The sequence below is a fragment of the Pseudorasbora parva genome, chromosome 5, assembly GCF_024679245.1.
Source record: "Pseudorasbora parva isolate DD20220531a chromosome 5, ASM2467924v1, whole genome shotgun sequence".
Taxonomy (NCBI): Eukaryota; Metazoa; Chordata; class Actinopteri; order Cypriniformes; family Gobionidae; genus Pseudorasbora; species Pseudorasbora parva.
The window spans coordinates 21,480,046-21,496,552 of record NC_090176.1 but is presented as its reverse complement, the minus strand read 5'-3'; the positions used below and the strand labels follow the sequence as shown (position 1 = coordinate 21,496,552).

At 39.4% G+C, this 16,507-nt stretch overlaps 1 protein-coding gene across 2 annotated transcripts; it reads left to right on the top strand.

Moving 5' to 3' along the window:
* The first annotated feature begins 7,665 nt into the window (after positions 1 to 7,665).
* desma (desmin a) lies at positions 7,666 to 15,432 on the top strand. 2 transcript variants are annotated; one of them, XM_067443491.1, is made up of 10 exons: positions 7,666 to 8,281; positions 10,229 to 10,289; positions 10,451 to 10,546; positions 12,018 to 12,179; positions 12,298 to 12,423; positions 12,733 to 12,953; positions 13,048 to 13,091; positions 14,292 to 14,392; positions 14,563 to 14,613; positions 15,019 to 15,432. In XM_067443491.1, exons 1-10 carry the CDS (start codon positions 7,728 to 7,730, stop codon positions 15,058 to 15,060), a joined length of 1,458 nt encoding a protein of 485 aa, XP_067299592.1. In that variant the 5' UTR covers positions 7,666 to 7,727; the 3' UTR covers positions 15,061 to 15,432. The 2 variants fall into 2 exon arrangements, with proteins under 2 accessions (XP_067299592.1, XP_067299593.1); XM_067443492.1 differs by lacking the exon at positions 14,563 to 14,613.
* Positions 15,433 to 16,507: the final 1,075 nt, after the last annotated feature.

Below are 16,507 nucleotides of genomic sequence, written 5' to 3'. Positions count from 1 at the left end.
GATGACGATGAAAATCCAACATATTTGTTTCTGAATGTTTATACACATGTAATACCTCTATTTTGACTAATTATGGTATGTGGAATTCATTTCTGCTATTGATATGACCATTTTGGGTGATTTTGACATTAAAGGGGGGGTGAAACACTCAGTTCTAGTCAATCTCATGTCAATCTTGAGTACCTATAGAGTAGTATTGCATCCTTCATATCTCCGAAAAGTCTTTTCTAGTCTAAAAAGTCTAGTTTTATTATATTTATAAAAGAAATATGGGCTGTACAGAGTCTTTCCGGAAAAAAACGAGCGCCTGGAGGCGTATCGAGTGGGCGGAGAATGACGAGAGCGGACAAAGCGTTGACGTCCTCAAGCGTGGAGAAACCCATGGCTATCTCAGCTAATAGATATATGATCCAGAATCAGATTCGGAGGGTGAAATAAATTGAACAGGAGAAAAATTAACAGCAGGATTTGTGTGTTTACTCGCAGTTTGATTCGGTTTATGGACTATTGTGTGCGACTAAACTTAGCAGTAGCAAGCAAAACGGTTTTGCACGTCATACTAGTGTAACGTTATACAGAGAACAACAATGGAGTCCGTTAGCGCATTTGAATGACGAAGCACGCGATCGTGTCGTTTACTGATGTTTACTCACGCGACGATAGCCGACAGCACAGACATCTGAAGCAGTTTAACTCACCGGCTGCTTCCAAAGCAGGACCGAACCTTTATCGCTGGGACCGCTCCGTCAAAAACACACTTCTTTGTATGATTTGGTGAAGTCCTGTGACAGCAGTAAGTGTAGAGATCCACTTTGAGACGCGACTGAAGCGATGTTGTGAAGCTTCCCGTAATTTTTGCGTTCAAATCGGTTCAAATGCAGAGCTGCCTTCCCAGAATGCTGTGCTGAAGCGTTGAAGTCGCTTGATGTCACCCATAGGAATAAAGTGGAGAGCGGCGCGAAGTGTTTATGGGCGTGCATTTCCTCTCTCGCTCTAGTCACACGCGCGCGCTCACCCTACCGGGAGAAGAGCCCATACGGCCCATACAAGGACCTTCCGCTCTATTAACGTCAAGCCGACCCATACTCGAAAAAAACTCTCCGAAACTTGTGAGAAACCGGAAGGAGTATTTTTGACACAGAAATACTCCATCAAACGTCCAACATTAGTTTTTGAAACTTTGTCTATGTTTAGGATGGGAATCCAAGTCTTTAACAGTGGAAAAAGCTCAGTATGCAGGAAACAGCATTTCACCCCCCCCCCCCCCAAATGGCATGGTCATAGTCATTTTCCTATTTTGAAGAATCTCAAAAGACATGTACATGCGAACTAACTAAATTTATAGTCTGCCCTTATACTGTGTATTGTGTATACAATACTAGAGTTCACAAAAAATAAGAGGACAAGATTTAACTTTTCTTGTATTTTACCAGGAGTATCAACAGATACTTCTCACTTCATCTCACTATTGAGCATCGCACCAATTGATCAACAGTGAGCATGCTATCATCTTGATGCGTCACTGACAAAGACAGTGGTTAAAAGACATATTCTGACTGGAGATGACTGTATGAGCAACGTGGGGACTAAACATAGTGCTATGGCTTCTGACCCAGTGCAATACTTAGCCAACTTTGAAGAGGCAGACACCTTGACAGAGCAAGATGCAGCTAAGACATTTGATGATTTCAGGATAGAAATCTACACCAGTGGAAGTTCTGGAATTGATGCTCTCCCTTCCACAATTAGTGGGATCAGAGGCCACATCCAACGAGGGGCTTTTCTGGTTCATACAACATGCCACTTGCTTGCAACTTTGGGACACCCCTGCCATCAAAATGTCTGAAGTCCATACCACCAAGTCTGCTCACAGTGAAGCCCCTTTCACACTGCGATTCCGGCAAATACACGGATAATGCGACCCGGCATTTGTTCCCGGGCTGCTAGATTTGGTCCATTCACACTGCCAGCGAAATGCCGTAATATGTGCGCTTTCACACACAACGCTTAACGGTCCCGGGTCGAGTTGACACGTGACATCCGGATGTGACGTATAACGGCGAGCGATCTCAGCTTCAGCGCGGATAGTAAGGAGCTCCGTGGTCTCGACTTGTGTCCAGTTTGCGCTCATTTCTGCTTGTTTCATTTTAGTTTCTTTTGTATACGAACACTCTCTGCGTTTAAAACACCGACTAGCTCTTCTGGCACTGCAGGGTTGTATTATTGAAAAAACAAGCTCTAGGAGTCGCACTATAACTATGTACACGTTGCGGCATTAGTTTCGGCTTTTGTTCACACAGCGCACGTCCCGGGTCGAATACCGCAATATTACTAGGTCCCCGACCCGGGTCGAATTCGGTAATCAATCCCGGGACGTGGTTGCTTTCACACAGAAGGCGACCCGGCAATGCTCCGGGAATATTGCGGGTCCGACGTGCAGTGTGAAAGGGGCTTAAGTAAGTGTGCAGGCAAGTGTGACAATCGCCGATGTGGCTTTTGTGCTGCTGAAGTTCATGCACCATATTCTGCCATGGAAAAATCATCCTGTAAAAACCCATCCCACTAACATGCATGAACACATACAGTACACTTTGAGAGAAATCAGACTATATGGTGCCCTTTTAGTTAATTTGATATGATGTAATTTGTATCAGTGTTATTGCTTCTTTAGCTTAGAAATCTAGACACACCCTAGCGGCAGCAAAGCTAATTTGCAGCCAGGGTAGTCTAGCAACTCTTCGTTGAATTGTGAGCTGTAAAAAACAAACTCTGGTCAGGCCAATCAAATTGTGTATAGATTCGGTGGGCGGGCGGGCTTAATATAATGACGGCAGAGTTGCGGAGGTTCCGCGTGCTACTTGTAAACAAAGAAGCTGGCAAACAGCGTTCTTTCGAATTGGCTTTGGCCGCGACTCTGGAAGACTCAGAGTTAAGCTTTTCTTTGAGAAAAGAACGGTACTGAAATCATTCTTAAGAAAGGAAGATGTGTTCGGAGTTTTGCCGACCGGATACAGCGAAAGTTTAATCTATCAACTAGTTCCACTTCACCTTCTTCGTTGCTCTGGTTGGTTGTAGCTCTATCCTATTGCGTGCAGAGTGAATTTGAAAGACAACCGTTTATCCCGCCTCTCAGATTGAGCCCTGCCAATGGGAAGTTCCCAGGCCCAACATCTTGTCAGGCTATTGCTACATAGTTTTATTTGCACCCAATTGTTTTATTTTATATCATTGTACTAACACCCAATTAAACTAAAACTTCAAAGAGGATGTTTATAATTGTTACATTTCTTCTCTTCATGTCTTGTTATAATTAAAACAAATAATTGAAGGAAACAATAATAAGTGACTATAAAGAAAAAATATTTTTTTATAAAAAAATATGTTGACCTTGATATTTCAATGACAAGATGATCCTTAATGTTAAAAAAAATATTAGCAATGAATGTTAAATGTCAGATTTAGTAGAATTAAATTTATTGCATCTGGCTTTTATTCCTAATAATGGCCAAGTTATGGCCAAGGTCTTCTGAATAGGAAAATTACCTTGACCATGCCTGTTAAAGGTCAAAATTCATACATTATGGTCATAACAATATCAGAAATTAATTCCACATACAATAGGAAGTCTAAATGGAGGTATTACATGTGTATATACATTCAGAAACATAGAAGTTGGATTTTCATCATCATCCATCGGCGGCCATATTTGATTTGACCACTACGTCATTCGTGGCACTATGGCGGACGAGCACCTCTGTAATTTTTCATGTCTAGGGACCCACTAACTCAGTTCAAATGAGAAATTCCCCCAACACCAAATTGCGAACGGGTCTACAGGACAGGTACTGGATTAAAGAGAAAAGCGATTCTGCAGACTAAAACCGAGGGTAATGCAGATATGACGCGATTGACAGGCGACTCGCTCAAACGCTATGCTGAAACGTCCCGGTCCTTAGTTAAAATAGCAATTTTATCACAATTTACAAATAGTTGGAAACATTTGGGATATTGTAAGAACTCAACTGAACAAAATATATAACACTGGCCTAGTGGTTTTTGGATATTTTACTGCAAAAATACTACATAGTGCAATCAGTATAATAAAACTATTCCTACATCACTGTACATAAGAGGAACCAAGTAATCAGATTCAGTCTATAAAACATACACTCAAAAATGGGCATTTACAACATGATAATAAATTATCTATGGGGTATTTTTGGCTGAAACTTCACAGACACATTCTGAGGACACTTGAGACTTATATTACATCTTATGAAAAGGGGCATCATAGGTCCCCTTTAAACTTTATTTGAATGCTATCAAAAAACATGCTTTTTGTGCATGTATCTTTAAATGCAAATGAGCTGCTGCTCCCCACTCTGCTTCCCAGAAGAGGGCGGAGCCTACAGGTGCCTAGTAGTATACTCTACCAAAAAAGAACAAAACATCTGTTTGGTTTTGATTATCATCTCTATCTCAGTCACGCTCACATGACGCGACATTGCAATTCTTCATCACCATGAAAGATGATTATATACATGTGTTTTAAACCCATTTCAGTCTAAAGTTCTCATATATGGTTTTCTGAGACCACACACCCGACGTATGGGCACAGATAGCAGTAGTAAACTATTAAACTAATGCTCTGATCCAGGCAACCCGTAACTGTGTTTTTCCAACCTTCTACCCGTGAAACTGCAATGGAACGGCAGTCAAACACGTGACTACAAAAACTGCAAATGGCTAGTTCTGAGACACTGCTTATGATTTGTGGGGATTAAAAAAAGAGGACTGGGTGGATTTTTACCACTATAGGGTGGTTGTAACACACATTTATGTTCAAACACCATGTAGAAGTGAATTTTGCATAAGCGGTCTCCTTTAATGAGAATGTTAGCAAAACACATTTTGTTTGCTGAGTAGGGGCCAAGTGTGCCTGAAAAGTCCTGAAAAGTGGAAATGTTTCCATGTCCCCCAGGTGGTTGTTCCCATTAATCAAATGGGACATGAGACAAAATTAACATTTAAATTAAATTACACTTCAAATGAACTTTTTCCAAATACAGTTTTTGTCATTTTAGGTAGGTTTATCATGCTTGTATAAGTTCGTTCGTAGTTCAAATGTTCGTTTTTAATAATAAGTTTAAGTTTAATCTATTATTATTATAAAATATTAATAGTTAATTATTTGATGCTATAAAAACAGGGGGGTGTGACATTATGATTGGCAGCTGAGATTGACAGCTTCTCTGAGCAAAGTAGTAACCGAGGATCTCCTCCTTTTTGGGTGGAGATTAGAGCTTGACTTTAATTTCTACATTTCCATAACTGTTTATTTCACACCGACATAATGCGCTGTTCTGCAGTAAACTATACAAACCGATTCTGCTGATACCGCAGCTCCACTTCACGCTCACTACTGCGCAGACTCCGGTCCCGAGTTCATTACTGTGCAGCCTCAGGTCCCAAATCAGTGCAAGATATCATCAATCACCATATTGGGACATTGCCAGCTTCACTTTTCTACAATGAAAGAGAGTGAAGATGCGTCTTCCATCTTTTTTTACAGTTTAAGGGCTCTACAGTCCCTGACAAAAGTCTTGTCACTTATCTATTTTCTAGAAATACCTGATATTAACCTGACTTTTAATTAATTAATTGGTGTTAGAAATAGCTCATATGAAAAGCTAAAACCCTCCCAAATGATGTTTAATGCACTGAAATAAATAATGTTCACAGAAAAAATATTTATCATTTAATCAAGACGGAAAGGTCAAATTTTGGCAAGACAAAAGTTTTGTCGACTATACAGAAATTGAACAAATTTACAGCAAATACAAAAATATGTCAGCAAATTAAGTTGTGGTGCTGTGAGATCCAAATTTAATATCTTGTATGACTTCCATGAGCTTGAAGGACTGCATCCATGCGGTTTGGCAAGGATTCATACAATTTATTGATGAAATCATCAGGAATAGCTAAGAAAGCAGTCTTGCATGCCTCCCAGAGTTCATCAATATTCTTTGGTTTCGTCTTCCATGCGTCCTCTTTCATCCTACCCCACATATGCTCAATGATGTTCATGTCTGGTGACTGGGCTGGCCAATCCTGGAGCATCTTGATCTTCTTCGCCTTGAGGAACTTTGATGTGGAGATGGAAGTATGCGATGGAGCACCGTCCTGCTGCAGAATTTGGCCTCTTTTATGGTTGGGAATATAAGAGGTAGCTAAGATTTCTTGTAATTTTAGACTATTGATGTTGCCTTCCACCCTGCAGATCTCTCGCACACCCCCATACTGGATGTAACCCCAGACCATGATTTTTCCGCCACCAAACTTCACTGTTTTCTGGGTGAATCTCGGATCCATTCTGGCTCCAGTAGGTCTCCTGCAATATTTGCGGCGACTGTGGTGTAATTCAACAGAAGATTCATCTGAAAAATCCACCTTCTGCCACTTTTCCATCCTTTTAGCAGGCTGTGGGCCTTGGCAAATGCCACGCTGTTTTTCAATTGTCTTTTGTTTAGTGCTGGCTTCTGGGCACTGATTCGACCATGGAGGCCATTTTGAGACAGAATCCGATAGAACTGTTCTGGTTGACACAGGGACTTCAGGTGACCAGGTCTCGTGGAGCTCTGCTGCAGTGGAAAATGGGCTGGCCTTGGATTTTCGAGCAAACAAACGGTCCTCTCGAGCAGTTGTCTTGCGGGGTCTGCCTGACCTGGGCTTGTCAAAAACGTCTCCAGTCTCTTCAAATCTTTTTTTTATCCTCTGTACTTGACGCTGAGACACATTGAAGGTTTCTGCCACATCAGCAGTGGATCTGGTCTTCAGCCTCTTGATAATCAAAACTTTAGTCTCTGGGTGAATCTTAGGCATGTTTGCAGAGGTCTAGTTGCAGTTGATGTGAAGGTCTAGTGTACTGGGGTTCTTTTTATACACACTTGAGACCTAATTGATCCATTATTAGTCAAACCTGAAGCTCATATGACAAGGCGACAACACTTATGTCTTTGCAAAAATTGACTCAATGGGCTTTACCAAGCTGTGAATATTAGAATACTTTTTGAAAGTTTAGTTTTTCACTGAAACATTATCACAAAAGCTGGTGGGATTAAAATGAGCCATTTCTTGTAAAAAAAATCTTGATTAGAAATATATTTCAGCGGCACTTTAGGTCAATTTGTACACAAGCGACAAGACTTTTGTCAGGGACTGTAAAATTACTTTGAAGACAATATGTCATCATGATTAAATCTGATTTTAGATTAAAATAAGGCGATGGAAAATTTGGAATTATAGTTGAAAAGAAAATGACCAATAACTTTATCATAAATGCATCCAAATTTAAATGACGGACCTTCCATATTGATCATTTAGAATTATCAGTACAATTTTATTTTTACTTTGGTACAAGAGCTTATCCTGAGTAGAAGAAATGGCAGCACATTCTACATGACGTGACCTGTGCCACCTCATGCCCTATCCATTTGCTCCACCCAGCTGCTGGAAACCAGACCTCATGACAGCTGAGGAAGCAAGGTTTAGAAAAGAGAAAGACAAGTGGGGCCAGTGTGTGGGGTGATAACAGTGACTAAAAAATGTGGGTGGGTGCATATGGGGGGTGGTAACTACACTATATATAGCCCAGCTTTGCGGCTTGACCCTCATTCTACCACACAGCCCTAAGTGACCCACTTCGTACAAACCTTAGAGGCCCAGTCATGAGCAAGGCGTATTCCACTTCTGCTGAGACGGCTTCTTCTTACCGTCGTACCTTCGGCTCTGGTGTGGGCTCCTCCATTTTCTCTGGCCGTGGTTCTGCTGGGTCCACTCGTATGTCCTCCAGAGTTTATGAGGTGAGCAAGAGCTCCGCTTCTCCCATTTTTTCCAGCCACCGCGCATCCAGCTCCGCCTACGGTGGTGGCTCAGTGGCCCGTTCCTATGCCGGTCTTGGTGAGAAGCTGGACTTCAATCTGGCCGATGCCATGAACCAGGACTTCCTCAATACACGCACTAATGAGAAGGCAGAGCTGCAACATCTCAATGACCGTTTTGCCACCTACATCGAGAAGGTGCGCTTCCTGGAGCAGCAGAACCAGGCCTTGTCAGTGGAGATTGAGCGTATGCGGGGCCGCGAGCCCACGCGTATTGCAGAGATGTACGAGGAGGAGATGAGGGAGCTCCGCAGACAGGTGGAGGCACTGACCAATCAGAGGTCTCGTGTTGAGGTAGAGAGAGACAACCTGGCCGATGACCTACAGAAACTAAAACAGAGGTGAGCGCTCCAAGAAATATTCAGGAATTGTTACTTTTGGTAAACCTTTCGATTCATTCAGATTCTTTACTTTGAATTTAAATTTGAAGTATAAAAAATATATAGATTGACAGCTTTGTGTTCATCTTCCATGAAGTTTGAGGCAATTTCTTGCTAACAGAGAACTGTGGCTAATGTTCTGGCGAGGTTCTTTCAAAGTAGTGAAAAGAACATTCTCCTAGTAATGTTAATAGAACATTCATTTAGTTATCACACACAAAAAAAAGTATTCTTCATGGAACGTTTTCTTCTAAAATGCTTGGATGTTTGTCTAAAATCTTGTTACTACTGGTTGCAGAACGTTCAGAGAACATTCAAAAGTAACATTTCTATAATGTTTGCAAAATTATAAAATGGAATGTTTCCTTAACATTCTAATAACCAAGAAAAAAAGTTTTTCTGAAACATTAAAAAAACTGGACATTTTGAACATTCAGAGAACATTCAGAAATTACTTTTTCATAACTTAAGGAGAATGTTAGCAAAGCTTTAGCAGGGTAGGATATTGCTATAGTAGCTCTATTCATCCAGACAGTAAATGTGTAAAGTAAAAGTTTATCTCCTACAGTAGAGATTGGTTTATTTCTCTCAGCGTACATAAAGTGCACACTTTATGGAAACATAGTGACATTTATTATATAATATGTGGGGCCTGGCAGAAGCCACATAGTGTAAAACTGGAAGTCATGACGTGCTCATAACTCATGCAAGTCATTGAGTTGGGAATGGACATTCATGAGACAACTACACCTACCATCTAACTACAAAACTTCTCCCCAAAACACTATAATTGGTATGGCAAAGAAATGTATTAAAATACCCTGGGTTCTATGACATCATGGCCAGATTTCTAAAACACAAGCAGTAGACGTGAAACGGAGACCACGCAAGAAAGATAGGGGTCAGGACCACCTCAGACGTTAAAGACAACATACTTATGTCGGGGTATTTGTAACCCCAAGGAGCAACCACCGGTGTAACTCTTGTAAGAGTATGATGTTGGAAAGAGTCTAAGAGTGTTCTTCCTATATTTGCAAAAGGACCCAGGGTCCGATTACACATTGCCCAGATTAGACTGCTATTATTAGCCTCTTCAATACACCCCCAGCACTGCAGAGAATGCGTGTCCCTAAAAATAACCTTATCTAGCGCATAGTGTGTTTTGGCCTGTCTAAATGCATTGCGTTCAAGGGACCCACAGAGAGCCCATCACGTTATCAGCACTAATTGTTTAAAGCCTAGCAATTCCTATGTATAGACATTGTTTAAAGTGAACCTGATGGTGTGCTGACACATAGAGATGATATAGAACTCATTAGATGATTTTCAGCAATTGCTATAAGTTCTGGCTGCCCAGCATTGTAAAACAACTGAAACATTATGAGTATTGCATTTCTCTCTATTGCCATAGAGCCTTCACCTTTGACATGGTAGTATTTATGGCAGCTCCTTTCATCTCTCTGATGAAAATATCAGACGCCAACTGACTGCCAACAATTACATTCATGAAACAGGATATGTGCCACATTAACAACATACCTCTTTCAAAGGAGTCAGAGACATTTACATTCAACCTGAGTTACGTGTAACTCCAAGCAGTTTGTGAGAATATAATGTTCCGTCTTAATCTCTGTGCATGAAGGAATGACAACTTCACAAATCGCTCTCAGCATATCTGAAAGGCTGAGGACATGCAGGACATCTTGGCCACAATAGAACAAGCTCTATTTTTGGCTATGTGGGAATTCATACAAACAAATTACAATATGCGTCTTTAAAAATCATCTTAATTAAACTGTAAAGACTAGTCAGAGCAATTTTAGGAATGTACTCTATGTTTTAAGTCATATTTACTTCATTTATTTTTACTTCAAAATATGAAGACTCTAATATCTCTGTATTCCACAGACTTCAAGAGGAGATCCACCAGAAAGAAGAAGCTGAGAACAACCTCTCTGCTTTTAGAGCTGTATGTATTTTACATCATCTTTGATTGAAAAGACCAGAATTTAAGGCTCTTATATTTTGCATTGCTTTTAAACGTGGGATTAACATGAAAGACATGCACATACACACAAAGCATTTTTGGAAAAATAAAAATGCAAACAAAAATTGTTGTGCTCTCTGTAGGATGTAGATGCTGCCACTCTGTCCAGGCTGGACCTGGAAAGACGTATTGAGGGTCTTCATGAAGAGATTGCATTCCTCAAGAAGGTCCACGAGGAGGTTTGTCTACATCTAAAGCAACATTCCTCAACGTTTTCCATGACTATACGTAACTAAATGTTCATCCCTCCCTCACTCTCATACCCAGCATACAGCACGTCCCCTGACCTTTTATTCACGAGCCTCTGAAGTCAAGTTCTTTAAATGCTCTGTCTGCTTTTTATTTGACATGTAAGGATAAAATGGTCACTGTGGGTCTGTGTGTGTCAGCTGCACATTGACAGTGTAAAGCTGTGCAACAGATGCATCCCTATAATTAAACAGACACAGATTCTCTGAGACACAGCTGTGAGCAGGGCGGTGGAAAAAGAAAAAGGCCTTACAAGGACTCACAGTCTTACAATTACAACAGAGATAAAAATAAATAAATATTATAATTACAGCAACACTCTTCACAGCAATGCCATAGAAGAACCAATTTGGGTTCTCCAAATAACCTTTCAGTGAACCAGTTTTTCTTAGTGTGAAGACGATTTGAATAATCTGAAAGAATTTTGAAGATTCTTGTTTGGCATCAATGGTTCCATGAAGAACCTTCAACATTCATGGATCCTTCCCATTGCACAAATGGTTCTTTATAGTGGAAAAACTGTTCTAAAATGTTCTTTTTCACTAAGAAATATGGCTCTTTGAAGAACTGTTCACTAAAAAGTTAATTTTGGAACCAAAAATGGTTCTTCTATAGCATCGTTGTGAAAACTTTATAAAGAACCTTTTGTGCAATGAAAAGGTTTCATGGATATTAAAGGGATAGTTCACCCAAAAACGACTTACCCTCATGTCGTTCCAAACCTGTAAGACAAATAAAGATGTTTTTAATAAAATCTGTTCCGCCATTGACAGCTATGCAACTACCACTTTGACGTTTAAAAAATGTTCATAAAGAGATCTTAAAACTAATCCACATGAATTGAGCGGTTTAGTCCAACATTTTCTGAAGAGACACGGTCGCATATATGATGAAAGAATTTGAATTTAGGCTTTTAGTCACGTATTAACATTCATCAACGCACACACCACTTATGATAAATGGAAGCTCAAGTACTTGATGTGCGAGAACCAATGAGGTTCATTCTTGTGTGTTACGCAGCACGGTTGAGCTTCCTCAAGAACCAATGAGGTCTATGGAGGGACAGAAAGGTCTCAGATTTCATTGAAAATATTTGAATTGGTGTTTCAAACTTGTAAATGATGACATCATTTTAAGTTTTGGGTGAACTATTCATTTAAAGGCTCTTCATGGAACCATCAAAGCCAATAAAGAACCGTTATTTTTAGTCTCATTCATTAGCATACTGGGTTCCATGAGAATGAAGACACTTTTTTTCGCCATCCCTCCCATGCGATTAAACAGTTCACATTATGGTTGGATTCCTGCATCACTTTCAGAATGATACTTACTTCCAACCAAGCCTCAAGTTATAAATAAGTTAATTCTGAAGCCAACTTCTGTGTTTACATTTTCCTGTAGGAGATCCGTGAACTGCAAACCCAGATGCAGGAAAGTCAGGTGCAGATCCAAATGGACATGTCCAAGCCTGACCTGACTGCCGCCCTCAGGGACATCCGCCTGCAGTACGAGGGTATTGCTGCCAAGAATATTGCCGAGGCTGAGGAATGGTATAAGTCTAAGGTCTGTATAAGAGATTTTAGAGATATGCACACATACAATTCAAAGGCTTTATTCAATATGCAGTATAGAGTCTAGACTGAAAGTAGCCAGGAGTTAAACTATTGTGTTCCACCCACAGGTGTCAGATCTGAGCCAGGCGGTAAACAAGAATAATGATGCTCTGAGACAAGCCAAGCTGGAGACCATGGAGTTCCGTCACCAGATCCAGTCCTACACCTGTGAGATCGACTCTCTCAAGGGCACCGTAAGTCCTTAAAGATCCTGTGCATGGGCTTTAAACCAAGTTATTACTTCCCAGCCAAAACAAATATTAGCTCAGCCTCTGCACATCTGAATCCACATTATTACTAATTATGAAGTCTTTAAAATGTTTCCCCTGCTGCTCCATGATTAAATTTGATTAATTAAAGAATCAACTGCAATGGCGCACTGCATCACTAGACATCTGAATTTATTCAGTCAGTCTTCCTTTTCCTTCTGTACATCAGTTTCACTCATACATACTCCTTTCTTTTTGCCACTTTCTTTACCTCTTTATCATTCTGCTTTGTAGAATGAGTCTCTGATGAGGCAAATGAGGGAGATGGAGGAGCGGCTGGGTCGTGAGGCCGGTGGTTATCAGGACACCATTACCCGCCTTGAGAATGAGATCGCAAAAATGAAAGATGAGATGGCTCGCCATCTCCGCGAGTACCAGGATCTGCTGAATGTTAAGATGGCATTGGATGTGGAGATCGCCACCTACAGGAAGCTTCTGGAAGGAGAGGAGAGCAGGTAGGCTAAGAGATAGAAGATATTTGGACAGATTTTGCTTTTTGTTCTTAACTAACAAAACATTTCATATTATTATTATTTCTCTTGTTTTCAGGATCTCGCTGCCTGTGCAGACCTATTCTTCCTTGAATTTCAGAGGTAAGTCCTTTAAAAGAGAAACTAGCCCCCTTTCACACTAGCCTACTTAAAGTGATAGTTAAATCAAAACTGACAATTCTGTCATCATTTACTCACCATCATGCTGTTCAAAACTATTTATTTTACGAAGCACACAGTGAAAGTCACTGGGGTTCCAAACTACTGTGGGATACACTTTAATTTGAAAGCACACTTTGGACATTGCACTAACTTTAAGTAGGGCCCTTTGAAATCATTCAATATATATATATTTTTTCAAATTCCATTTTTTCCTTTTAAGTTTTTCTGGATTCCATTTTGTTCTGTTTTCATTTTTTTGGACTCCATTTCAATGGTTAGATTTTTTATATATTTTTTGTAAATTAAAAAGCATGTCTAATCAATTGAAATCATGAAACATATACAATTTAACAAAAATTCATTAAATATTTAACAAAAATTTAATGTTGAGGCCCTATGCCCCCCCCCCCCATTCCGTTTTTTAAGTTTTCTAGATTCAATTGTATTGTTTTAATTCATCGTTTATAATCAAAAAGCATGTCTAATTAAATAAATTCATAAAAACAACAATGTAATAATTTCTAAGGTTTTTTTTAAGAGTTTTATTTCAGAAATTCTGTGTTGTGTATTTACATTTTTCTGACAACCAAAATGAAGGCATAAAATGTAATTTAAAAAAATTACAAACAAAAAGCTGAACAAAAAATACATTTGTATTTATTTATTATTATTATTATTATTATTATTATTATTATTAGTGTTATTATTATTGCACTATTAGATGATTATTATTAGACGTAGCTAAATTCTACTGTACAACAGTAATATATTTCATGCCATCTTCAAAAAAAAAAATTAGAAAAAAAAAACTCAAGTGTTCCACAGTAAAAAAGTCATACAGTTTTGAAAGAACATGAGGGTAAGTAAATGATGATTAAAACAATGATTTTGGATGAACTATCCCTTTAAATTAATATTGTTGAGCAAAACGGCAAAACCCCTCTCTTTTTCATCCACAAGGGGGGGCAAAACCATTGTTTTTTTAATACTCAGGTCTCCTTGTGCTTTGTTGTGTTTTGAGAACCTCAACTGATATCGGTTATGCAAAAGATGATATCAGTAATGCAGACGCAGTATTTATGGATTTCCTATGTGGGGGTGAGTTTAATGATGGCGAGGTTGTGAATTGTGTTGCCATAGAGACCAGCCCAGAGCAGCACCACCAGCAACAACAGCGCGGGTCTGAAGTCCACTCGAAGAAAACAGTTCTGATCAAGACCATTGAGACCCGAGATGGCGAGGTAACATATGCACAAACAAACACTTGCTAACAGGCTTGTAAACTCTTGATACAATTATCGTGTGAATTTACAGACTGTCCAGTCTCAAAATCATGTGTTATACACATAAACACATAGGCTACTGTATATAATTATTATTATCATCCAAATCATTTTCTATTTTACTCTAGACTAGGACAACTAACGTTAGTAAGGGCATGAACGCCCTCAGTGCTCAGTGTGTAAGTTCAGTTCAGCCATGGCCTGTTTCTTTCCTTTTCCCAAACCCTTCTGCTCCCTATTAACCAGCACTGGGTTGCACAACAGAACCCCCCAGTTCTCATGTGTATCACTGTTAATATCTGTTTTCTGCTCTGCTGAATATCACAGAGTGTTTCTGCACAGCATAAATGGAGAACTTCATTTATTAAAGTATGTGTCTTGCACAAACCCAGTATTGATTTGTAGCAGGAAAAGGGCTGTTTTAACTTATAGAAAAGCCTCTCCCCACTGTCTCTGTTCCTGATTATGTATCACATTTTTGAGCACTTTTGTGTTTCCCCAGCATTTATGTGCAGCATGTGAGTCATCTGTATCCTATCCAGACACCCTCTCTCTAATCATTCCCTTTTTTTCACTCCCTCCAGGTCGTCAGCGAGTCCACACAGCACCAGCAGGACATCATGTAAAGCCCATGAAACTGATTGAATTTCATAAAATCCCTTTCCTTTGCTTACATTTTCACTGACGGCCTCAGGCTTTTTATGCACACACCCAGTATTATCATGACCCATTACCGCATGTGTGGATGACGCACAAACACAAAGACAAAAGGGAAGTGAGCTGAAGAAGAGCGAGAGGGAGAACGAGAGAAACGGCGCAATACACATACTGTATGGAGTGTAAGTGGAGTCTGAAAGTGGCCGGTTGATCTCAGAGTGTCTGTTTATATGAATGTACTTGTGCATGTGTGGTTGGGTCATAACAGGGAAATCTGAGAAGCTATGTTCCACCTTTACAAAAAGACAACAATAAAATGCTCTTTATTTTCCTCCTATAAAGTTGAAGGCTTCTGTGCTTTTGTATTAATTGAAGTGGACTGTGATTAATTAAAGTGGACTGTCTAGGCTACAACACTCAATACACCTTCAAATCTTGGCAACAAAAAAGGTATTGAACATTTCAACATTGTCTATGCAAAAAGGTTTGCATTTGTTTTTTGCATTGACATTTTGTCAATTTAAAGTAAATAAAAATGTTATTGCCTTTTCTGCAAAGATTAAAACAAAACATTATTGAACAAAATATTAATGTAAAATCTACACAAACCAACAGAAATTGAAATGAATGGATAAATAATGAATAAATGTAGGGTACAATGGGGGTAAAGTTCAGATTAGAAAAATGGCTGTTAGTATTGTTATTAAATACCAGCCATTAAATAAATAATTAAATATTAGTCATTGGATTAAAGATTCTCTGACTAGAAAGGTCACACAGAGATCTCAAAAGTATAAAACGGCCTATAATCGGGAGCATATAATCACACTAAAGCTAGCTACAGATAGTCTTCTAATCAAGAGAATCTAGACCACCACAGAAAGCATGTATTCTGAGCACGCAGTCATAAATGAAAGAGAAGCGTTACCAGCTCAGCCTCTCTGTCTGAGACTCAGTCAACATAAACCAGACTGCTTTTTACCTTCAAAAAGATGAATCTAACCAATGCAGAAAAGCAAGGCGATATTTAAATCTCATGTTTAAATGAATTACTAGTTAAAACTATCCAACAACTGACAGGATGTGAATCAAATAGAGGGCAAGTGAGTATGTCTGTATCTTAAAAAACTGCAATTCGAGGCATCTCAGATAGATTAAATGAAACCCCACAGCTGAAATCACATCTGAACCATTTTTCCATCAATTTGCAAGTAAAATAATATGACAACAGTAATCCATTTTAAAGTGATTTTTCATTTTCCTCTGTGTAAATGAATTCCACCCCTGCAGGGATATGCACATTTATTTCAAAAATGGAAAATTGTGTTTTGCATCACGGAGCTACTTGAGCATGTTTTGTCTTTATTGCTGGCGCACACCCGCCAGTAACTAGTTCATACAATTTAATGTGTTTCA